The sequence below is a fragment of the Mobula hypostoma genome, chromosome 7, assembly GCF_963921235.1.
Source record: "Mobula hypostoma chromosome 7, sMobHyp1.1, whole genome shotgun sequence".
Lineage (NCBI taxonomy): Eukaryota > Metazoa > Chordata > Chondrichthyes > Myliobatiformes > Myliobatidae > Mobula > Mobula hypostoma.
This window is the reverse complement of record NC_086103.1, coordinates 15,643,567-15,669,105: the sequence shown is the minus strand read 5'-3', so window position 1 is coordinate 15,669,105 and position 25,539 is coordinate 15,643,567. Positions and strand designations below refer to the sequence as shown.

Sequence of the window (25,539 nt, the reverse complement as noted above, 5' to 3'; positions counted from 1 at the left end):
TACAAAAGACTGAAACCACGTAGCACCAGGTGCAAGGACAGCTTCTTTTGTGTTGTCATAAGACTATTGAACAGTTCCTTAGTATGATAAAATGGACTCTTGACCTCACAATCTATCTTGATATGGCGCTGCACCATACTGTCTACCTGCTCTGCATTTTCTCTATAAACGTAACACCAGATTTGTTTTACCCTGTTTTACCTCAATGCCTGTCACAATGAAATAATCTGCCTGGATGGTATGCAAAACAACTTTTTCAGATGTGACAAAAATAACACAGATTACCACTTTACCAATTGTCTACAGTATAATACTCTCATCGCAACATGCTCTCCCATCATTTTCACATCTTGTGGATTTCTTTTTTTATCAGCTGTGCGGACCAACCACTACTCTAAGCTGGAAATTTTTACCTGAAAATTGCGCAGCATTTTATATTAACATTATATGAAAGAAAATTCCAGCTGCGCGGCAACAAAGGCTATGTGCACGGGAGCATTTTAGTTACTGCATGACCGCGCACTCGGGCAGCTTAAGGGGAGCAGTGGTTCTGTTGAGGGTTGTGCTGAGTTGGTTACCATTAGATCATAGAACAGTACAGACCCTTCATCACCAAGATAAACTGGCTTTATAACGTACTGTAAGAACAAGCTAATCCTTCCCTCCGATATAACCTTCCATTTTTCTATCATCCGTGTGCCTAGGAGTTTCTTAAATGTCCCTATCACCACCCCTGGCAGAGTGTTGCACACACCAGCAGCTCTTAGTAAAAAAAACCTACCTGTGACATTCTCCCCCACCACCACCATATACTCTCCTCCAGTCACCTTAAAATTATGGCCTCTCATATTAGCCATTTCCACCCTGGGAAGAAGTCCCTGGCTGTTCACTCTATCTACGCCTCCTCTTACCATCTTGTACTCCTCATTCTAGTCACCTCAATTGCATGTTGGGTATTTAAGTGTTGATAATTAACTTACTTGGCGGGGGGGCAGGAGTGAATTGCGGTTTATGTTGAGTTGGCATTCTGTGCGATTGCTGGGTTGGCGGTTGTATAACAGAATGTTGAGAATTGGTCCTGGCAGTTGGTTGTATTACACATGAAGTGGATGTGGGCTATGCTGGGTTGGTGTTGGGATGTGGGTTGTGTTGGGTTGGTGTTGGGATGTGGGTTGTGTTGAGTTGGTATTGGGATGTGGTCTGTGTTGGGTTGGTGTTGGGATGTGGGTTGTGTTGGTTTGGTGATGGGATGTTGGCTGTGTTGGGTTGGTGTTGGGATGTGACCTGTGTTGGGTTGGTGTTGGGATCTGACCTGTGTTGGGTTGGTGTTGGGATGTGGGCTGTGCTGGGTTGATGTTGGGATGTGGCTGGGTTGGGTTGGTGTTGGGATGTTGGGTTGGTGTTGGGATGTTGAGTTGGTGTTGGGATGTGGTCTGTGTTGGGTTGTGGTCTGTGTTGGGTTGGTGTTGGGATGTGGGCTGTGTTGGGTTGGCGTTGGGATGTTGGCTGTGTTGGGTTGGCGTTGGGATGTGGTCTGTGCTGGATTGGCTTTGGAATGTGAGGCTGTGCTGGGTCAGTGTTGGGTTGTGGGCTGTATTGGGTTGGTGGTGGGATGTGGGCTGTGCTGCATTGGTGTTGGGATGTGGGCTGTGCTGGATTGGTATTGGGATATGGGCTTTGATCACCAATGTCTCTGTCTCAATGGAACTTATTTCTTCTTAGATATTATAACTGTGTATCTTTGCCAAGTCTTATAAGTGAGGGGAGTCAGATGAGGTTTGCAACCAGGGTGAAAACGTTTGAAGATATCCCAATGGAGGAGGCTGGGAATCCCATGCAAAATGTGAGTAATCCTCATCTTCCATGTCCAGATAAACATGAAACCCCTTTTTACTGGGTGTCTCTAGAGAGGCGGCTGGTTATCCCCTCGCTAACAACCACTGAACTCAGCACTGAGGAAACCAGCTTTTTCAAACTCCATACATCTAGGGTCGTTATGAAATGGGTCCCACAAAACCAGGAAGTTGGGATGTTTCAACCATCTGAACCCCGATTGTGCGAAAATTGTAAATACTGCCACCATTCAATTAGCTGTTGGCAAGAAATAACAGATTGTACAATGTATACAATTATAAAGAAAGTATATTGATAAATATCAACTTAACCAAACCGTTATTAAAGAAAAAAGGAAAAAAAACAAAAGGGCCTATTTTAATTAAAACGGTCAACTGTGCACAAGGTTGGAGCTCAGATCTTCCAAAAGCTGGATGTGTCTGTTTTACTCACGTCGCCAACTCCTATTCACCAGTCACCGGTAGAATTTCCCATCTTGGATTCCATCGAATCACACATTCCAGTTGGATCAAATCCCACAGCTAGTTTTCTCGAGCTTCTCCTCTCTCCATCTCCTCTCTCCATCTCCCTCCGAAAAAGACCTCAACCCACCCCGATGTCCCTCACAAAACCTCTCTGCACAGCTTTCTCGAGAACCTTCAGCCAATTCATCATCCTAATTGGCTAGCTCGACATTCCTCAGCTGAATATCACAACCTCTTATCTTTAATGGTAATTCAAACACTACCAGCAGAACACACTGCTTCTACAGAAAACCATTAAATGAACTACCCTACACATTAGCAGTAAAATCTTAACCAGGGCATTACTCTCTTCCCACCAAAAGTAGTCATGTCCTCATGACTTTGAAATTTACCAACCCATCATTAATAACACTTTCCAAAGGAATTTTGTGATGTCAGGACCTCCAATCCATTTGTAAATGGTAGTGACATATCTAACAGGGGAGTTAGATACAACACTCTGTTTCTCCAGTGCGTCACAGGCCAACTATTTCTGTGGGTTTCCTGACTTTTTGGGTCCTCTATATTCCATCTTCAGCTTCTTCAGCCCCGAGCACTCCTTGGGATCTCTCTGGTCTACTGGGGGAAACCTTCCCCTGTCGGTTACTCCTGCCCTCCGGCAACCCAGAACCCCTTGTCACTTGACTGAGCTCAGCTTCGCTCCCAATTACTTTGGAGCCCAGCTTTCCCTCGTTGTCTAGCCGCGAGTCTGCCTGTCCACTGCTAGCTCCCTTCCTCTGAGTCAGCATGGGGAGGGAGGTTCAGCAATCTTCTTATCGATTATTGGGGAGCTTGCGTAAGGTAACGTATACCACATCCTAATTCCTCGTCCTCCGAGTCTGTACAACATTCAGTGGTTAGGTCCTTTCCAGGTCTCTCCACTGATTGGCTCTCTGTTCTTCCACTTTGGCGCAGAGTCCTTCTAGCTGTGAGGTCCATCTCAGGCTCTGGGTCAATACGTACCTCTTGCCCTAGAGGTAAAAGGTGGTTCCGATGAAGAATTTTAACAGGTCTATACCCCCTGCTAGTGCATAAGCTTTTTGCAGATCCTTCCTCAAGTCAGACGCATACTTAAAATAGGTTTTCCGTGGCAAATATTCCCCACCAATCCCAAAACAGAGGTCTGCAGACAACCTCGCTTCGCGCCTGAACATCAAGTAGTACAGCGAGTATCTAGCAGCTTTGTTCTGTCAACGCACACTAAATGCTGCAGGAACTCAGCAGGTCAGGCGGCATCTATGGAAAAGAATACAGTCAACATTTTGGGCCAAGACCCTTCACCAGTTCCTCCAGCATTTTGTGTGTTGCTTGGATTTCCGGCATCTGCAGATTTTTTCTTGTTTGAGCTTTGTTCTGTGTACAGTTGTAGCAGTGGACCAAATGTCCAATATGCTGACTCTATTTCTTGTTCTTGCTGATATCCAGGGTTCCGGACATGTCTAGCCATGTCCAGGTGACCCCCTCAGGCTGGGGATCACTCTGAGGGTGATAAGGCGTGATCCTTGACTTCTCGACTCCAAGCATGCCCAGTAACTTATGTATGGGCTTACTCTCAAAATCCTTCCCTGATTGTTTTATATATGTCTTGGAAGGCCATAATGAACAAAATACTTTTCCCATAACACTTTGGTCGTGGTAGACGCCCTCTGATCGTTTGTAGGCAAAGCTTGAGCATATCTGGTCCAGTGATCAGCAATAACCAACACATTTGCCGTGATGCTGTAATCAGGCTCTGTGGAGAGGAAATCCACACACACCAGATCAAGTGGCCCTGCGCTGTACACATGGGATAACGGGGCGGCCCTCATAGTCAGTGTCTTCCTCCGAATACATTGAATACACAATTTACAGAACTCTTCAATCTCAGTCTTCATTCAGGGCCAGTAGAACCAATCTCTGACCAATCCATAGATCTTGTCAAACCCCAAATGACCTGAATCAGCATGAAATGACTTCAACAAAATCCTCCGATGCTTCTCAGGCAAAATCAACTGCGAATGCTGAGGCCTGTCTGGATGAGACATGACCCGGTTCCGAACCTGGTTCCTCAACTCCAGTTTGTTCCATTCTCTCATCAGTAGAAATATTGCAGGGTGTTTCATCTTTTCAGCTTGGATCCTATCCCTTTCGCAACAGCTGACCAGACGGTACCTATACGAGGGTCATCTCGCTGAGCTGCCGTCACTTCCCCACGACTCATATTCAGGGCGGTCAGGTTGCAGTCAGCTTGTGGAATGGTCCAACCAGATGCTCCCAAATGACCCACAGCTCTATCCTGCCATTGCCTTGCCTCTGATTTCCTGTGGCAGAAAACTGGCACATTGCTTTAACTCCAGAGTCAGGAACGCTCTCCCACTCTCCGTCCATATTTGGCCCTTCATGTGAGTGTCGGGACAATGCGTCCACATCAATTTTCTGGCTCCTTGGCCAGTACTTCAGGCTGAAATCATAGGCAGACAACACCGCCAACTAACGATGGCCTATGGCATCCCATTTCACTGTTGTCAGGAAAAAAGTCAATGGATTAGACCATAAAACCATAAGACGTGGGAGCAGAATTAGGCCATTCAGCATATCGAGTCTGCTCTGCCATTATATCATGGCTAATCCCAGATCCCACACAACCCCATACACCTGCCTTCTCACCATATCCTTTGATGCCCTGACTGATCAGGAAACGATCAGCCTCCACCTTAACTATACCCACGGACTTGGCTTCCACCGCAGTCTGTGGCAGAGCATTCCACAGATTCACTACTCTCTGGCTAAAAAAAAATCCTCCTTACCTCTGTTCCAAAGGGTCACTGCTCAATTTTGAGACTGTGCCCTCTAGTTCTGGATACCCTCACCATAGGAAACATCCTCTCCACATCCACCTTATCTAGTCATTTCAACATTTGGTAGATTTCAATGAGATCCCCCCCTGCATTCTTCTAAATTCCAGTGAGTCTTGGCTCAAAGCTGTCAAATGCTCCACACATGTTAACCCATTCATTTGTGGAATCATCCTTGTGAACCTCCTCTGGACTCTCTCCAATGATAATACATCCTTTCTGAGCTATGGGGCCCAAAACTGTTGACAATATTCCAAGTGCGACTCAGCATTATCTCCTTGTATTTACATTCTATCCCCCTTGAAATAAGTACCAACATTGCATTTGTCTTCTTTACCACAGACTCAGTCTGTAAGTTAACTTCCTGAAAGTCTTGCATGTAGACTCCTAAGTACCTCTGCATGTCTGATTGCTGTCAGTCCTCACCTCAAACTTGGCACCATATAGACTGTCACTTAACTTAACAACCATAGCCCATGTTAATGCCAGAAAATCCAATTTGTGCGTGGGGTAGTTTCATTCAGAGGGCAACAAAGTGACAGGTTTCAATCCTGTGCCCTGATCCTGATATAGCATGCTCCTCGAGACCTCTCTGCTGGCACTTGTATGCAGTATATATGACAACTGAGGGTTTGCAAACACTAACAGAAGGCCTCTTCACATTTTGCATCCTATCTTTCTCCGAAGGGCTAAGATAAACTTCACCATCTTCCCATTTTGTCCTTCTCCCTTTCTTCCCCAAGGGCGGATAACCACACAGAAGCTGATTCGAAGGGTGGCTTACTTTGGAGTAGTCTATCATGAACCTCAGGTAGAACCCACAGAATCCAAGGAAAGAACATAGAGCATTCACATTCTTGTGCCTTGGCCATATGGTCACAGCCTATATCTTGGACGGACCCATAGTTACTCCATCCCATTAAACTATATTTAACCGATGTAGTTGACAGACATCATCCAGAACTGGCAATTGTCCAGTGACAGTTTTATCACTTCAGCTTTCAGGCGGACTAACACCTTCAGTAGCCTCGTCTTGTGCTCTTCCAGGGTGGACCCGAACACTGAGCTCGTCCAAGAACACTGTACATCAAGCAAGTTCATGTCCCCAACAGTTTTCTCCATAACACGTTGGAAAGTAGCTGCTGCTCCTGATGTGCCCTGAGGCATTCTTTCAAACTGAAAGAATCCAAGTGGACATATGAATGCTGTCTTCGCTTTGTCAGCTTCGCTCATGGGTATCTGATAATACCCACTCCTTAGGTCCGTCACATTGAACCATCTCACTCCACTCAGACAGGCCAGTGCATCCTTGATCCGCAGTACATTATACTGGTCCGGGACTGTATGTTGGTTTAGTGTCTGATGATCAACACCCACTCATCCCTTCCCATTCTTCTTCCTCACCAGCACTATGGGTGATGAATAGGGACTCCTGGACTCAGTGGTAATCCCAGCTTCCTTCAGCTTCAATAGATGCTGCCAGGTGTCCTCCATCTCTGCAGGTGTCAATCACTAAGACCTTTCTCTGAATGGGGTGTCTTCTGGCACTCGGATGGTGTGGCAAGTACTCTTGGAACAACTAACATCAAACTCGTCAGTAGAAAAGACATTTTTGAACTTGAATGTCTTCTCCGTCAGTCTCCTTTTCCAACCTTCAGGTACAGGGGAGTCACCAAAGTTGAATGACTTGCCTGTCAACTTTCCTGATCCAGGAGATTGTCACTCTCCTGGTTTTCACACATTATGGTCACTGGAAAAGATGTGCTATCAGCATCCCCCCCTTGAGGGTGACCCCTCTCCCCAAGGTGTCCCTGACAATCACTGTCACCCTGTTTACCTGCACAGCCAACGGTTTCTGTGGCTCAGCCCTCACCAGGTAAGTATGACTCTTCTTCGTGGTCTTCCAGAGTGTCTACCAGGAGGGCTTCGGCATCAGGCATTCTGGGAAATTTGGGCTTTCCCATCACTTTAGTCACTTCCCCAGGCCATAATATGATGGGTTTGGATGGGGTGTACAACACAGTTCCTCGTAGGTACTCATCATCCAGCCTAGGATGGGCTTGCACTTTCTCAAACCGGGTGAATGGACAAGGTTTTCAGAGAGCTCTTTCCAATTCTCTCCTTGTAGGCTCCAACTAGCCTTTTCACAATAGGAGTATTTGTTCCCACAAGAATGGAAGCTTCACTCTTCTCAGTTGGGTCCGGACAGACCAACACCAACACATCAAGGGCCTCAGCTACTCCAACATCTGCTTCCTAAAACTCCAGCTTCAACAACAAGTAACCATCAAAAGTCTCCAGAGCTCTAGGACACTGAGTGGTATCAATGGTAAAGGCGTCAAATACCGGTTGTAGAAGGATCTGTTCAGCAGAGTAAGCTGAGAACCTGTGTCAACTATGGTTCTAGCATAAATATCCTCAATCCATAGGGATACATTGGAGCTCGGACCCACGAGGCCTTCAGGAATAGGGTTTTGCACTGTAGGGTGTTCCTTGATACATTGATTGGAACACGTTCCCTCTGAGATGCCAAGACAAACCCTTAGTGGGTCTCTGAGGTTTCCCAACTTCCTCTTCTGTTTAAGTAACCATTGGTTCATTTTCCAAAGGTTTCCCCATCCCACTTGAAACATCCCCCCTCTCCACAGTTGTAACAGACAATACTGGTCACTCCCCTGATCAAAGGACCCTGCTCAGTAGCAGCCCTCTGCTTAGTATGTCCCACCAGTGGGTTCAGCTTCCTATTGATTTTGTCATGCTTGGTAGCAAAACCAGCCAATATCAATCAAGTTACCTCAGCTCTCAAATCCTTCACTACATCTTGCAATACACCCACTTGTGTGACATCAGGGGTCACTTCAGCAACAGGGGCTACGACCGAGGGCTGTGACTTGCTGATGGAGGCCTCCCGCTCCTCCATCGCGTTTTCCTCCTCTCTTACTTCTCTGATCAGCTCAACAACTGGCTGCATCACTGCCTGGTATGGGAACTGTACCTCCCTTAATCACAGGACTCTGCAGAGAGTGGTGCGGAAGCTCAGTGCATCTGTAGTTGTGAACTTCCCATGATTCAGGACGTTTACAAAGATGGTTGTGAAAAAGGTCACGAAGGATCATTGGGTACCCAAATTGCCCCAATCGCAATCTATTCCAGCTGCTACCATCTGGGAAGCGGTACCGCAGCGTAAAAGCCAGGACCAACAGGCTCCGGGACAGCTTCTTCCACCAGGCCATCAGACTGATGAACTCATGCTGAAATGAGTGTATTTCTATGTTACAATAACTGTTCTATTTATTATAAATTACTATGATTGCACATGGCACATTTAGACGGAGATGTAACGTAAAGCTTTTTACTCCTCATGTATGTGAAGGATGTATGAAATAAAGTCAATTCAATTCAAGGGACGGAGGGGATGCATCCTATGAGACATTTGGAGGCTTAAAACAATCATGTCACATGACTGTCATCCCTTCATCACTTGGTCGATCCTTAATTGATTCACATCAGCCAGTTGAATGGCCCCTTCACGGCACAAGCAAAGCAGCTGTCTCTCGAGCTGAAAAATGCAGGCAGAAAGTTTCTCCCCGTTCTCCTGGAACGTATGCCTGAGCCTCATCATAAGCTCCACTGGGCTTCCCGCCATGCCAGAAACACTTTCTAACGCTTGCATACAGCCCATGGAAGTGGCAAATGGAGTTTCTGCCATTAAGGACCTCACCACCTCAGCAGCCGGACCTTTTAGACTCTCTACCAGTCGCTGTCTTTTCATATTATCTAAGAACTGCCACTCATCCCCAACTGAGATGTCTGCTCCGCCCAAGTCTTATATTCCTCCTCCCCCTTGGGGGTGGGCTTCACTCCCGAAAACATTCTCAGCCTGCAATAACTTTGACTCTCTGCCAATGCACTTTGCCATTTATCCACCAGGGACATAAGGGCCAATCCAACTCAGAATTTTCACTTCTCACTGAAGGACTCATTAGACTTTTTACATCGGACAACTCCTTCCTCTCAATCCACAGAAACGAGAGCAACTTGTCTTTAAAGTCTCAGCCCTCAGCTACGGGAAACTTGAATTCCAGTTCTGCTCCCTCGCCTACACTGCCCTCTTCTATAAAAGTATGGATGGCCTATGGCCCCACTTCTCCAGATGCCCCAGTCGTCCCAGGCTGATCCACTCCTGTCATGTCACTGCTGGTCTAAACTAAAACGACATCTTTACCCACCGGTTGGTCAGACAGCCTTTCCATGATTGTTACTTTCCCTAATACTGGAACCGAATTTAAAACTGTAATCAGCAGTTCATCTGAGCTGCAGATATCCACCCTGGTCAGAATACAAGCCTCAGTTACGAATAATCTCTTTGAATCGCACCAATGATTAACCCCTGCAGCATTCAAAATCATGTATCTTAATCACTTTCCCATACAAGTCTAACACAGGCTTAAACACATAAAGCACTTAATCAATGCTTACAGCAATTACACAGTATTCAGCAAATCAAATCCTGGATGATAGTCCCCACAACTGAGCCCCTTTTTACTGGGCGTCTCTAGAGATGCAGCTCATTAGCCCCTCACTAACAGCCACTGGACTCAGCGGTGAGAAATCATTGTTCTCAAACTCCGTACGCCTAGGGTCGGAATGACTTGGGTCCCACCAAAACCAGGAAATTGGGATGTCTCAACCACCCAAACCCTGATCTGTGCGAATTCTGTGTAAATACGGCCCACATGCAATTATCCATCACCAAGAATTAACAGATCGTTTACTGCATACAATTATTTAAAAAAGTATATTTATGAATGCCAACTTAACCAAACTGTTATTTTTTTTAAAAAGGGTCCGTTATAACTAAAACAGTCAAATGTACACACGGTTGGAGCTCAGATCTTCCAAAAGCTGGATGGGTCAGTTTTAGTCACGTCGCCGACTCCTATTCACCGATCACCGGTAGAATTTCCCATCTTGGCCTCCATCGAATCGCATGTTCCAGTTGGATCAAATCCTACGCTGGTTCTCTCGAGCTTCTTCTTTCTCCATCTCTGGCTGAAAAGATCTCAACCCACCGCAGTGTCCATCACGAAACCTCTCCAGCCAGCTTTCTTGAGAATCTTCAGCCAATTCCATCATCCTAATTGACTGACACAACATTCCTCAGCAGAACATCACAACTCCTTATCTTTAATGGTAACCCAAACACAACCAGCAGAACACACTGCTTCAACAGACAGCCGTTAAATGAACTACCCTACACATTAGCAGTAAAATCTTAATCAGGGCATTACAAACAAAATGGAGACATACGAGACCATGGAATCTGGAGCAACACACGATCTGTTTGAGGGATGCAGTGAACACAGCAAATATATTCTCTTTGATAATCTGTAGGCATAGTCACCAGCTCTGCTTAGTGACCCTCTGTTTTCCCCTCAGGTGCTCTGGTTTCCAAAGACATACAGCCATATTATTTTTTACTTGGAGAAACAGCACAGTTGCAGTTAACCTAATAACCTATGTGTCTTTGGAATGTGGGAGGAAACCGGAGCAAAACCAGTGCAAAAGAGTTAGTGAGGTCGTGTTTATGGCTTCATGGGCCATTCAGAAATCTGATGGCAGAGGAGAGGAAGCTGTTCCTGAAACATTGAATACGTGTCTTCAGGCTGTACGTCTTCGCTGATGGTAGTAATGAGAAGAGGGCATGCCCTAGATGGCCAAAGTCCTTCATGATCAATGCTGCCTTCTGGATGCACCTCCTCTTGGTGGGTAGTGCCTATGATGGAGTTCACTGAGTCTCCAACTCTCTGCAGCCTCTCTTGATCCTGTACATTGGAGCCCCAATACTAATACAGTAAATCAGTTCTCTACAGTAAAAATTTGCTTGAGTTTCGAAATCGTAAAAGGTATCAAGGTGGCAGGGATTGAACAGAAAGTGGCATTATTCGCAGATGATGTTTTGGTCTATCTGAGTGAACCAGAAAAATAATTTATAGGATTGTTTACACTGTTGGATGACTTTGGGAAAATATCAGGTTATAAAATAAATGTAAAGAAAATGTCCCTAAATTATACACCATCCAAAAAATTGCAGGATACATATGATCTTAAGTGGGAAGCTAAATCATTAAAATATTTAGGAATAACCCTGCCGAAGGATCTTTCAACACTGTCACAGGTAAATTATGGGTCATTAATCTCAGAGATAAAAGCAGATATGCATAGATGGAATCTTATCCCCTTTTTAAGTTTAAATTCAAGGATAAATACTATAAAAATGAATATTCTTCCTCGGTTATTGTATCTTTTCCGTACTTTACCGGTGGAGGTGGATGATAATCAATTCACTCGTTGACTTTATTAACTTTGCCTCCAACTTTCACCCTGCCCTCAAGTTTACCTGGTCCATTTCCGACACCTCCCTCCCCTTTCTAGATCTTTCTGTCTCTGTCTCTGGAGACAGCTTATCCACTGATGTCTACTATAAGCCTACTGACTCTCACAGCTATCTGGACTATTCCTCTTCTCACCCTGTCTCTTGCAAAAACGCCATCCCCTTCTCGCAATTCCTCCGTCTCCGCCGCATCTGCTCTCAGGATGAGGCTTTTCATTCTAGGACGAGGGAGATGTCTTCATTTTTTAAAGAAAGGGGCTTCCCTTCCTCCACTATCAACTCTGCTCTTAAACGCATCTCCCCCATTTCACGTACATCTGCTCTCACTCCATCCTCCCACCACCCCACTAGGAATAGGGTTCCCCTGGTCCTCACCTACCACCCCACCAGCCTCCGGGTCCAACATATTATTCTCCGTAACTTCCGCCACCTCCAACGGGATCCCACCACTAAGCACATCTTTCCCTCCCCCCCTCTCTCTGCATTCCGCAGGGATCGCTCCCTACACAACTCCCTTGTCCATTCGTCCCCCCCATCCCTCCCCACTGATCTCCCTCCTGGCACTTATCCGTGTAAGCGGAACAAGTGCTACACATGCCCTTACACTTCCTCCCTTACCACCATTCAGGGCCCCAAACAGTCCTTCCAGGTGAGGCATCACTTCACCTGTGAGTCGACTGGGGTGATATACTGCGTCCGGTGCTCCCGATGTGGCCTTTTATATATTGGTGAGACCCGACGCAGACTGGGAGACCGCTTTGCTGAACATCTACGCTCTGTCCGCCAGAGAAAGCAGGATCTCCCAGTGGCCACACATTTTAATTCCACATCCCATTCCCATTCTGACATGTCTATCCACGGCCTCCTCTACTGCAAAGATGAAGCCACACTCAGGTTGGAGGAACAACACCTTATAGTCCGTCTGGGTAGCCTCCAACCTGATGGCATGAACATTGACTTCTCTAACTTCCGCTAGGCCCCACCTCCCCCTCGTATCCCATCTGTTACTCATTTTTATGCACACATTCTTTCTCTCACTCTCCTTTTTCTCCCTCTGTCCCTCTGAATATACCTCTTGCCCATCCTCTGGGTCACCCCCCCCCTTGTCTTTCTTCCCGGACCTCCTGTCCCATGATCCTCTCTTATCCCCTTTTGCCTATCACCTGTCCAGCTCTCGGCTCTATCCCTCCCCCTCCTGTCTTCTCCTATCATTTTGGATCTCCCCCTCCCCCTCCAGCTTTCAAATCCCTTACTCACTCTTCCTTCAGTTAGTCCTGACGAAGGGTCTCGGCCTGAAACGTCGACTGCGCCTCTTCCTATAGATGCTGCTTGGCCTGCTGCGTTCACCAGCAACTTTGATGTATGTTGCTTGAATTTCCAGCATCTGCAGAATTCCTGTTGTTCAGGGAATGGGACAAATGGATTTCCCGCTTCATTTGGCAAGGAAAGAAACCTAGAATTCGATATAACACCTTACAGTTAGGGAAGGAAGGAGGAGGTATGATTCTTCCTTGCCTGAGAAATTATTTTTATGCCTCACAGATAACCCCTCTGTTATATTGGTGTAATAGCCAATATAAGGCTAGATGGAAGGAAATAGAATTTGGATTAGTTGACAGTTTTCCTCTACAGGCCTCAATAACTGACAAAGGATTGATGGCCCAGTTGGAAAAATTTAAAAACAGTTGGATAAATCTTACATTAAAAGTATGGCAGAAGGTGGTTAATTCATGTGGAATTAATAACATGTTAAAACTCTTTAGTTGGTGTGCATATGATACCGAATTCCTTCCCAACAGAGGAGATAAAAGATTTGAGCTATGGATAAAGAAAGGTCTTACAACCTACCTCTCATTTATAGATAAAAGAGTATTACGAAGTTTCCAAATCCTGCAGGACAAACATGGCCTAGAACACAATGACTTTTTTAGGTACCTTCAAGTACGAAACTATGTTAACCAGAGTTGTAGATATACAGACCTATCAACAGTAGAATTAGAATTTTTCAAGATTCTGAATTCGGCTTGCAGTTCAATACCTAGTAAATCAGTTTCTCGATTATATAATGCACTCTCCCATGCTAAAAATGTAAATACACTGTATATTAAAGAGAAGTGGGAGAAAGAAGCAGGGTTGGTACTTTCAGAGGAGGCTTGGGGGAAAATATGCAGCTTTCAATGGTCCTCGACTAATTCTTTGACTTGGAGAGAACATTGCTGGAAAAACATTATAAGATATTTCAAGACCCCATATCAGGAAAAATATAAAGATACAAACGTGACGTGTTGGAGAAGGTGCGGCTCCAAGGAGGCAAATCATTTTCATATTTTCTGGGATTGCCCTAAATTAAGTCTATATTGGGAAGGTATTCATAGAACATTAGTTAAGGTACTTAGGTCCCAGATACCTCTGAACTTTGAGACGCTCTATTTGGGGCATGTATTGTTTCTTGAACGGAAGGAAGATATAAAGTTGCAGCAGGCCCTCTTAGCGGCAAGTAAGAAATCAATCACTAGAAAGTGGCTAAATCCAATACCACCTACATTAGAAGATTGGCATGAAATTATCTTGGAAATATTTAAAATGGAAAAGTTGACTTACTCCCTGAGAATTCAAAAAGAAAAATTTTATCAAATTTGGAATAAATGGATTGAATATATAACCCCAATGCGAGCAGACTTTAGATGACTATCCTAATGATTTATACTGCTCTTCTCATCAACACAGTAATATTGCTAACGTAAGCACCCCCAGTCTAAATGTCTTTTTTTTTTGTTTTCTTTTGGAAAATAGAGAATTAACGCAAATAAAGGGAAAATTTGGGAAAGGGATAAAAAAAATGAAAAAATTAAGTAAATAAGTACATAGGGATTGGATAATTATGTCTGGGGGCAGGAGCAAGCATGAACAAATTAGGATATAAACACCTACAATGGTTGTTACATAGGCTTATATACAACATTTTGGACCAGTGGAAATGGTCCAGAAGTGTTATATGGAAACTATTATTACCATTTTTCTTAACAACTAATACCATTACTTAGCTTAATAGATTAGAATTACCACAGTACATAATTATCTATTTAAGTGTCTAATTTCCTTTTATATCATCTCAATGTGTACTTAAGAATGTATAAATAATTAGTTTTATACATATAAAAAATTGGAAAAAGTTATATGTGTGAAAAAAATACATGATATTTGTGAATTCCTTATCCAAATAAAAATAAAATTAAAAAAAAAATTTGCTTGAGTCTTTAGTAGCATACCTAATCTCCTCAAACTCCTTATGAAATAGAGCTTCTGGCATGTCTTCTTCATGATTGCATCAATATGTTGAGCCCAGGATAGATTTTTCAAGATGTTGATGCTCAGAAATTTGAAGTTGCTCACCCTTCCTACTGCTGAGCCCCTGATGAGGACTGGTGTGTGTTGTCCCACACAAACACCATTTCCCTCAAAGAGGGAACCTCAAAGACTATTCCCATTGAATCCTTTTGCATTTCTACTCCTTACGAAGAGAGACAGCTTCCATTGGTGGACAGGTCAAGAAGAAGGATACTTGGAACAAATATGATTGCGTGAAAGAGCCAATACTACGCTGAAATAATCAGTTTGTTACCGAGTGAGAGTTCAGGGTCTCCTGGGGCAATTGTGGTCGTTGATTCAGTTGTGGGATTTGAAACAGAGCTGAGTAAGTACAACGTGCCATTAAGCCTCATCAATGCCTCTACTTCCTCAGGGGGCTAAAGAAATTTGGCAAGACCCCTTTGACCCTCACTGTTTTTTATCAGTGCACCGTAGGAAGCATCCTATCTGGATGCATCACAGCTTGGAATGGCAACCACTCTGCCCTTGATCACAAGCAACTGCAGAGAGTTGAGGACTCAGCTTGGCACATCACAGAAACCAGTCTCCCCTCCATGGACTCTGTCTACACTTCTCACCGCCTCAGTGAAGCAGCCAGCAGAATCAAAGACCCCACCTACCCCAGATATTCTCTCTTCTCCCCACTCCCGGTGGACAGAAGGTACAAAAGCCTAAAAGCATGTACCACCAGGCTTAATGACAAATTCTACCCTACTGTTAAGATGATTGAATGTATCCTGAGTATGTTAAGGCTCTTCACCTCAAATTCTACCCGATTATGATCTTATACATTTTTGTCTGCCTGCACGGCACTTTCTCTGTAAGTGTAACACATTATTCTGCATTCTGTTATTGCTTTGCCTGTTCTACCTCAATAAACTGATGATCTGATCTGTATGTACAGTATGCAAGACAGGGTTTTCACTGTACCTCAGTACATGTGACAATAATAAACCAATTCCAATTCCAATGGGCAGGAGTGGGACATGGTGAATCATTCCGGAGAAATTGTTGGGCTAAATTCCTGTTTTCATCCATTAACATTGTTGATTCTATGATTTGGAAAGTGTCTGCCATCCCCAGGGCTATTTTTTGCAATCTAACTTCCCTATCGATTTCTAATCTGTGCTGGCCTTCCTTTCAGGACAACCAGACGGACAGTGGGATGGTGCTGGCACCTGAGGAGCTGGAGAAGTTGCAGGGCTCACACAAACATCAGGTAGCCTTCAGGTGAGATGGGCCTAATCTCTCGGAGACAGCAGCTGCTACTGCAGTGGTTAGTTCCTTCACAAAATGTCAGTCCTCGTCATTCAGCTGCTGATGAAATTAAAAAATACACACTGAAGACAAAGAGAACAGAATTACAGAATTCAGGGGGTCAGGGCAGATTATATGTCATAAAGATTCCTCTAACGTGTCCTATCACACACTCCCAGGGTTAGACACAGAGTGAAACTCCCTTCACACTGACCCGTCACACACTCCCAGGGTCAGACACAGTGAAGCTCCCTCTCACAATGTCCCATCACACTCTCCCGGGGTCAGACACAGAGTGAAGCTCCCTCCACACTGACCCGTTGCATACTCCCGGGGTCAGACACAGAGTGAAGCACCCTCCACACTGACCCATCACACTCTCCCAGGGTCAGACACAGAGTGAAACTCCCTCCACACTGTCCCATCACACCACTCCTGGGGTCAGACACACTGAAGCTCCCTCTCACATTGTCCCATCACATATTCCCAGGGTCAGACACAGAGAAGCCCCCTCTTTACTGTCCCATTACACTCTCCCGGGGTAAGACACAGTGAAGCTTCCTTCGCACCGTCTCAGCACGCACTCCCAGAGTCAGGCACAGAGTGAAGGTCTCTCAGCATCATCTATTCATGTACCACCAGGGTCAGACACATAGTGAAGCTCCTTCCATACTGTCCCATAACGCACACCCGGGGTCAGACACAGTGAAGCTTCCTCTACACTGTTCCACCACACACTTAGGGAAGGGGCAGTCCAGGAATCTAACTTAAGCCTGCTCTATGCTCTATGTTAATTATCTCCATGTCTCGTCTCCAGCTTCCTGTGCCGCTAACTCCTGTTTCCCCTCTTCTCTCTCAACAGTAAAGCCTCGAATCGAATGTGCAGACAACCTGACCGGTGTCGATGTGGATCAGCCTGGTATTCTGGAGCGGGGGGGCCGGCCGTTCACGGCAGTGACTGTGGGCACCTGTCACAGGTGGGATGGGAGTGCGACATTTGGGGGGACCTGCCCCTGGAACCTGCTGGTCTGGACACCAGTTCCCCCTTCTAGGACTCGTCTGCCACGGGTGTCCACCGCAGGAACCTGTCTCAGCACTCCAGCGGATTCCTTGCTCGCTCTCAGTGCTCTGCCTCTGAATCGATGGCGGACACTCGCCATGGGAACTGCAGAATGGAATTCCAGTATCTTCTAAGGTTCTGAACTCTGCAAACCACCGGGATACTGTTCCAATTGTTCCACCGGCTGGTATCTGTAACCGGACTATAATCTCTGCTGACAAATATTCGCTTCCCCAAACAACAAGTTAGTCAGTAACTCTCAAGCAAAAAGTCCTTCTCTCCTTCCGTTTCTCCCATTTTCCACTCTCCTCTCTTATCTAATTCCTTCCTTTTCAGCCTTTTACCTCTTCCACCTATCCCCTCCCAGCTTCTCCCTTCATTCCCACTCAACCACCCACCCACCTTCCCGCTCGCCTGGTCTCACCCTATCACCTGCTAGCCTGTACTCCTTCCCCTTCGCCACCACCTTATTCTGGCTTCTTCCCCACTTCCATTACAGACCTGATGAAGGGTCTCAGCCCGAAAATCAACTGTTCATTCCCCTCCATAGATGCTGCCTACCCTTCTGAGTTCTTCCAGCTGTTTGTGGTGCGGTGCTCTGGATTTCCAGCAAGTGCAGAATCACTTGTGTTTTCGGTTTTGTTTATGGTTCGGAGAGGAAGGGGGTGGGGAGAGTTCCCAGGGATGAGGGAAGTCACTCCTGTGATAATTCTTACCCCCACCTCCTTCTTCTGGCTTCTTCCAAACTTCCTTTCCAGCCCTAATGAAGGGTCTCATCCTGACATGTTGACTGTTTATTCATTTCTGTAGATGCTGCCTGCCTTGCTGAGTTCCTTCAGCATTCTGTGGTGAGATGCTCAGGAGTTCCAGCACCTGCTGAATCCCTTTTGCTTTTGTTTTGGTTTATATTTTTTCATAGTACCGGCATTCTTAAACTCAGATCCTAGCAGTTTTTAAGAAGTTTTAAACTTGGAGCTGTTGGAGTTCCTTCTAGGTAGTCCTCAATTCTGGGATGGGGAGTGCAATTGTGCGTTCTCATGTCCATAAGACCATAAGATATAGGAGCAGAATTAGGCCATTTGGCTCATCACATCTGCTCTACCATTTCATCATGGCTGATCCAATTTTCCTCCCAGCCCCAATCTCCTCCCTTCTCCCCATATCCCTTCATGACCAATCAAGAATCTGTCAACCTCTGTTACCTCTGTAAAAACTTGGCCTCCACAGATTCACAACTCTTTGGCAAAAGAAATTCCTCCTCACCTCCATTCTAAAATAACGCCCCTCTGTTCTGAGGGTGTATCTTAGACTCTTCCACCGTAGGAAACATCCTCTCCTCATTCTCTCTATCGAGGCCTTTCACCATTCGATAGATTTCAATGAGGTCGCCCCTCATTCTTCTGAATTCTAGTGAATACAGGCCCAGAGCCATCAAATGCTCTTCATATGACAAGCCATTCTATCCTGGAATCATATTTGTGAACCTCCTTTGAACACTATCCAATGTAAGCACATCCTTTCTAAGATAACGGGCCCAAACCTGCTCACAGTACTCCAACTGAGACCTCACCAGCACTTTATGAAGTCTCAACATTACATCCTTGCTTTAGTATTCTAGTCCTCTTGAAATGAATGCTAACATTGCATTTGCCTTCCTCATCACAGACTCAACCTGCAAATTAACCTTTAGGGAATCCTGCATAAGGACTCCCAACTCCCTTTGCAGTTCTGTTTTTTTGTATTTTCTCTCCATTTTGAAAACAGTCGACCATTTCATTTCTTCTACCAAAGTGCATGACCATACACTTCCCAACACTGCATTCCATCTGCCATTTCTTTGTAAATTCTCCTAATCTGTTTAAGTCCTTCTGTAGTCTCTCTACTACTCAAAACTACCTGCCCCTCCACCTATCTTCATATTGTCTGCAAACTTTGCAACAAAGCCATCAATTCCATCATCCAAATCATTGACATATAACGTAAAAAGAATCAATCCCAACATAGAACTCTGTGGAACACCACTGGTCACTGGCAGCCAGTCAGAAAAGGCCCCCTTTATTCTCACTATTGCCTCATGCCAATCAGCCACTGCTTTATCCATGCTAGAATCTTTCCTGTAATACCATGTCTTGTAGCTTGTTAAGGAGTCTCATGCCTTCTGGAAATCCATGTACACAACATCAACTGATTCTCCTTTGTCTATTCTGCTTGTTATTTCTTCAAAGAATTCCCTTGAGGAATTCTGAAGAAATAAGATTTTCCCTTGGAGGAAACTATGCTGACTGTGCCTATTTTATCATGAGCCTCCGAGTACCCTGAGTTCTCATCCTTAATAATTGACTCCATCATCTTCCCAACCACAGAAGTCAGACTAACTGGCCTATAGTTTCCTTTCTTCTGCCTCTCTCCCTCCTTGAAGACATTTGCAATTTTCCAGTCTTCCAGAACCATTCTAGAATCTAGTGATTCTTGAAAGATCATTACTAATGTCTCCACAACCTCTTCAGCCACCTCATTCTGAACTCTAGGGCGTACACCACCTGGTGCTGGTGACTTATCTACCTTCAGACCTTTCATTTCTCTAAGAATCTCCTGTCTGGTATGGTAACTTCACACACATCATGCCCCCTGACTACTGGAACTTTCAACATACTGCTAGTGTCTTCCACAATGAAGCTAGATGCAAATTACTTATTCAGTTCATCCCCATTTCATTGTTCCCCATTACTTCCTCTCCAGCATAATTTTCCAGTGGTCTCATATCCACTCTCCCCTCTCCTTTATACTTTATGTATCTGAAGAAACTTTTGGTATCCTTTAATATTATTGGCTAGCTTACTTTGGTATTCAATCTTTACCTTCCTAATGACTTTTTTAGTTGCCTTCTGTTGGTTTTTAAAAGCTTCCCAATCCTCTAACTGTCCACTAATTTTAGCTCTATTTTATGCCCTCTCTTTGGCTTTCTTGTTGGTTTTGACTTCTCTTGAAGTCATCTTTCCTTTCGAATACTTCTTCCTCTTTGGAATCTATATACTGTATATCCCATGCCTTTCAAATTGCTGCCGGAAATTCCAGCCATTACTGCTCCGCTGTCATCCCTGCCACTTTTTTTCCCAATCTTTTCTGGCAACTTCTCTCTTGTGCCTCCGTAATTCCCTTTACTCCACTGTAATACTGATATATCGAACTTCAGCTTCTGCTGTCAAATTTCAGGGTGAATTTGATCATATTATGATCACTTGCCCCTGAGGGTTATTTTACCTTAAGCTCAATAATCAATTCTGGTTCATTGCGCAACATCCAATCCAGAATAGCTGATCCTGTCGTGAACTTAACCACGAACTGCTCCAAAAGGCCATCTTGTAGGCACTCTAGAAACTCCCCCTCCTGTAATCCAACACCAGCATGATTTTCCCAATCTACCTGCATTTTGAAGTCCCCCATGACTATTGTAACATTGCCCTTTTGGCATGCATTTTCTATTTCCCTTTGTAGCTTGTAGGCCACATCCTTACTCCTTGCTCCTCACTCTGGTTCCCACCCCCCTGCAACTCCAGTTTAAGCCTCACTGTCCTGCATTAACAAACCTTCCCGCTAGGATTTTAGTCCTCCTCCAGTTCAGGTGCAACCGTCCCTTCTGTACAGATCCCACCTTTCCAGGAAGAGAACCCAATGATCTGAAAATCTTATGCTGTTCCGCCTACACCAGCTCCTTAGCCACGTATTAAAGTGTATAACCTTCCTAGTTCTGGCCTCACTAGCTCGGATAGCAATCCTGAGATCACACCCCTGGAGATCATGCCCTTTAACTTAGCAGCTAATTTCCTGAACTCCCTATGCAAAACCTTGCCACTCGTCCTATTTTGTCAGTGGTACCTACATGAACCATGACTTCTAGTTAGTTCCCCTAACTAACGAATCCCCTATCCCTACAGCGTGCCTCTTCTTCCCCCTTCTCTTCTGAGTCACAGAGGCAGACTCAATGCCAGAGACCTGAGCACTGTGACTTTCCTCTTCTAGGTCTCCCCCTTCCCCTCCCCCAGCAGTATCCAAAACGATATACCTGTTGTTGAGGGGGATGGCCACGGGGTACTCTTGCACTGGCTCCTTAACCCCTTTCCCCTTCCTGACTGTCACCAGTTTCCTGCGTCCTGCTCCTTGGGTGTAACTACCTCTGTAAATACAGTATTGAGGAAATCGTGGCTTGACCAGGAATGTCCATTCTACCTCAGTACTGATCAGCTCCCATCCCTTAAGCTTCCAGATCAAGTTTATTGGCGTCTGTCTGAGTGTACGTATATACAAACAAATGAAATATTCTACCAGACCACAGTGCACTCACAATGCATATACCACATACCCTCTGAGAAGGTTGAAGGGGTTTCCTTTCTGAAGCACTCTAGAGGTCAGATCTGTATGGAAATATCGCTGCCTTCCCCACTATCTCTTCCCCATTCTACCTCACTCCTTGGATCTGTGTTGCCCAGTGCCCTAGAGTTATAGAGCACTTCAGCACAGAAACAGGCTCTTCAGCCCATCTTGTCCATGCAGAACTGTTATTCTGCCCAGTTCCATTGATTCGCACCCACACCACAGCCCTACATACTCTCCCATCCGTGTACCTATCCAAACATCTCTTAAATGTTGAAATCAAACCCACATTCTCCACTTCCTGTGGCAGCTCGTTCCACATGCTCACCACTCTCTGGGTGAGGAAATCCCCCTCGTGTTCCCCTTAAATATTTCACTTTTCACCCTTAACGCATGACTTCTAGTTCTAATCTTATCCAACCTCAGTGGTCTCACCCTATCACCTGCCACCTCACCCAATACAGGCTGCTTGCATTGACCCTATTCATACCCCTCCATCACATTTCCCCTCATTCTCCTACACTCCAGGGAATAAAGCTTAACCTAGTCAACTTTTGCCTGTGACTCAGGTTCTCACGTCCTGGCATCCTTGTAAGCTTTCACTGCACTCTTTCAGTTTTATTTCTACCTTTCCTGTAGGTAGGTGACCATAGGAGATCTGCATGTACTGGAACATTAGACCCAGGCAGTAATTTGGAAGCATGGTGGTAGTTCATAAATAAGACCATAAGAAATAGGAGCAGAATTAGATCAATCAGCCCATCGAGACTGATCCACCATTCCATCATGGCTGATTTACTATCCCTCTCAACACCATTCTGCCTTGTCCCCATTATATTTGACATCTTTACTAATCAAGATCCTATTAACCTCCACTGTAAGTACCCCCACACGGAAGCTCTGTTGAGGCCATGATCAGAGACACGGTGTCTGACGTGAACGGACACTCAGCAAGTGACCCTGCCTTCACTTTCAGCCTCTGCCCTGCCTTCCCACCCTGAGGGACTCGGATCAGGGCACCTCCCAGGCTCAGTGGGCAGATTGACCCTCGAGGGGATGCTGAATTTCTGGTGCATTTTTTTTACAAACAGTATTTTCAGCTTTTGATGGCTTTTTGGACTCTGAGAAATGCTAATGGTTTTACTGACTAAGATTGAGTAACTGTGACACTTTGAAGTTGATTGTGTTGTCATTGAGCAGGCAGGTACCTGCACCGTGGAGGTGTGCATGATACTCTGAGATATCGCTAATTATTCATTGTTCTGACCCAACACTGCTTCCAGCTCGGTGAAGGGAACCAAGCCATTCCACAGCAATGGTACACTGAGTTGGTGGAGCCACCAGGCCAAGGGACAAGGTGCTGGCTGGGGAGACAGTGGCCTTCAAGGAGATTCTTAAAAGTGGGGAGGGATGAGCATGCTGAAACCAAAAGGGTTTAGCATCAGAGCTGCTAAAAGGACATCAGGGGACAGCTTGTTCACACAAAGGGTGGTGTGTATTTGGTATGAATAGTGGTTGAGCTAAACATATTAGCAATGTTCAAAAGCTGTCTAGGGATGTACATGGACAGGAGAAGTGTAGTGAGCTATGGGCCAAATGCAGACAGGTGGGACTAACTCACTGGGCAATTCAGTCAGCATGGACCATTTGGGCCGAAGGGCCTGTTTCTGTTCTGTGTGACTCAGTGGCCCTGTAATCCATGACACCGTTGCCCAAAAATACTGTCCCATGTCAATGTTCCATCCAAGAACATCAAACTCCCCATCCCAACACTTTTAACTCCCAAATTATCCCAAAAGACCCAGCCAGTGCCCATCCCCTAAACTCCATTCACCCCACCTTTGCCCAGATCTCCCAGGGTGAGTGGTGTTGTGGTGTCATTCAGGGCTTATCCTTCCCTGAAGGATCTCAACCCAAAATGTCAACTCTTTATTCCTCTCCATAGATGTGCCTGGCCTGCTGAGTTCCTCCAGCACTTTGTGCGTGTTGCATGGCTTTCCAGCATCTGCAGATTCTGCTGTGCTTAACTTTCCCTCCACTCTCCACTCACTGCTCTGGGCTCCACTGAGACCTTCCTACTTTGGGGCACCGCGAGAGTTTTAATGACTGGCTTTCCAATAGCTGAGCAGATCCTTTTGCCCGCCTTGACTGTTGAGTTGCTGCTGACCTATTTAATGATATCTCTTGGTTGCTATCATACCCCCTCACATAGAAACTGGAAATCTTACCTGGGAGGGGCTTGCTCTCGATGAGTATTCTGTATTTTGTAAAGATGTGACAGTTTAAAGGGGCTATGGAGGTAACATTCACAGCTGGAACTGAAGTTTGGCTCATCTCCCCCCACCCCCACAACTCCTTATCAATACCTCTCCCTCCTTCCCCTCTCCAAAGTACAAAGCCCAACAGTTTTGCATATCCAGTGGACACCGTCTTCCCCCTCCCACTCGTTAATACCCCTCTCCAAACTCCTGAGCCCACACCTGCTCTGGACCTCCAGCGTCTCTCATTCCTGACGCCAGGTTCAGATTCAGATTTATTTACCAGAACATACAGTGAAATGTGTTGTTTGCATTAACAATCAACTTGACCTAAAGGTGTACTTCAGAAGGTCAGGCATGAAAATGAATAAACAGCTGACATTTTGGACTGAGACCTGATGAAGGGTCTCAGCCCGAAAGGTCGACTGTTTATTCATTCCCATAGATGCTGCCTGGCCTGCTGAGTTCCTCCAACATTTTGTGTGTGTTGCTCTCAATTTCCAGCATCTGCAGAATCTCCTGTGTTTATGGCAATATATGGGTGTGCTGGGGGCAGCCTGCAAGTGTCACCACACATTCCGGCACCAACACAGCATGTCCACAATGTTTGACAGAACAACACAACAACAACAACAGCAAAACAAGTCCTTTACCCATCCCCTCACTCACAAACAGAAAGGCTTCTAACCCTAGGGTGGGCTATTTCCGGGCCTCCATCCCTTGGCCCCAATTCTCAAACACCAGGCCTCCTATCGCCAGTCCCGATTTCCTGACCCAGTGGCTGTGAATCTGCAGACAAGACTATCTTTAGACTTTGACCTTTGGTTGTCTACGTACAGACTCACCAACTTCGGTCTTTGACCTTTAGGTGTCTACCTCCCGACTTGCCAACTTCAGCCTTTACCCTTCAGGCTTCAACCTCTGGACTTGCTCTGGATGGTGAAGCAGGAGAAAGGGGCTGACATGGAAAATAAATCAGCCATGATGGAATGGAAAAGCAAACTCAATGGTCCAAAAGGACTAATTCCACTCCTATGCCCTTTATCTTATAGACATCCCAGGGAACGTGGACTTCTGACCCATGGAAATCTTCCCCCTCCTTAGTCCCTCCAAATTCCAACTGCCCTTACACTCCCCTCAGTCTGAGGGATTATTCCTCTTCAATTGAAAAACATGTACCCCCAACACTCTGTCCCAGCCAAACTGAGGTGCTACCCCACCCTCACTCTCTTCAACCAGAGGAGCTGTTAGTTGAGAGAAGCCAGCGGCTGGACCCACTGATACCCTGCCTGAAGTCACTGCAGCAGAGCTGTGAATGTTACCTCCATCCTCAACATGTTACGTGGTGTGAAGCCACGCACATTTATTGTGTTTGAGAATAGCCGTTGGCAATTGTTTACAGTTCCATTAATAATAATGGGGATTAAATAATCACAGATCATTGTATGTGGGGTGGGAGGGGACAATATTTCACTTATAGAAGGAATTGCTAAAATTACACTAAGATTTTATCTACATTTAACGATATGCAACATAATAAACATTCTCTGTATGTCTGATGTATATTGTACATAGCATATTGTGGGCAACAGGATACGGAATATTTCCGAGGCATGTATAACACAAATAAAACACAACT

General features: G+C 45.4%; 1 protein-coding gene across 7 annotated transcripts in view; it reads left to right on the top strand.

The window, feature by feature from the left end:
- The window catches only part of flt4 (fms related receptor tyrosine kinase 4), a 267,177-nt gene extending 241,638 nt beyond the window's left edge, over positions 1-25,539 (top strand). For all 7 annotated transcript variants that reach the window (XM_063053080.1, XM_063053081.1, XM_063053082.1 and 4 more), the window contains 3 exons: positions 1,723-1,843; positions 16,099-16,184; positions 17,074-25,539. In XM_063053080.1, the coding sequence (XP_062909150.1) occupies positions 1,723-1,843; positions 16,099-16,184; positions 17,074-17,263 (397 nt within the window). In that variant the 3' untranslated portion in view covers positions 17,264-25,539. The remainder of the gene's footprint in view (positions 1-1,722; positions 1,844-16,098; positions 16,185-17,073) is intronic.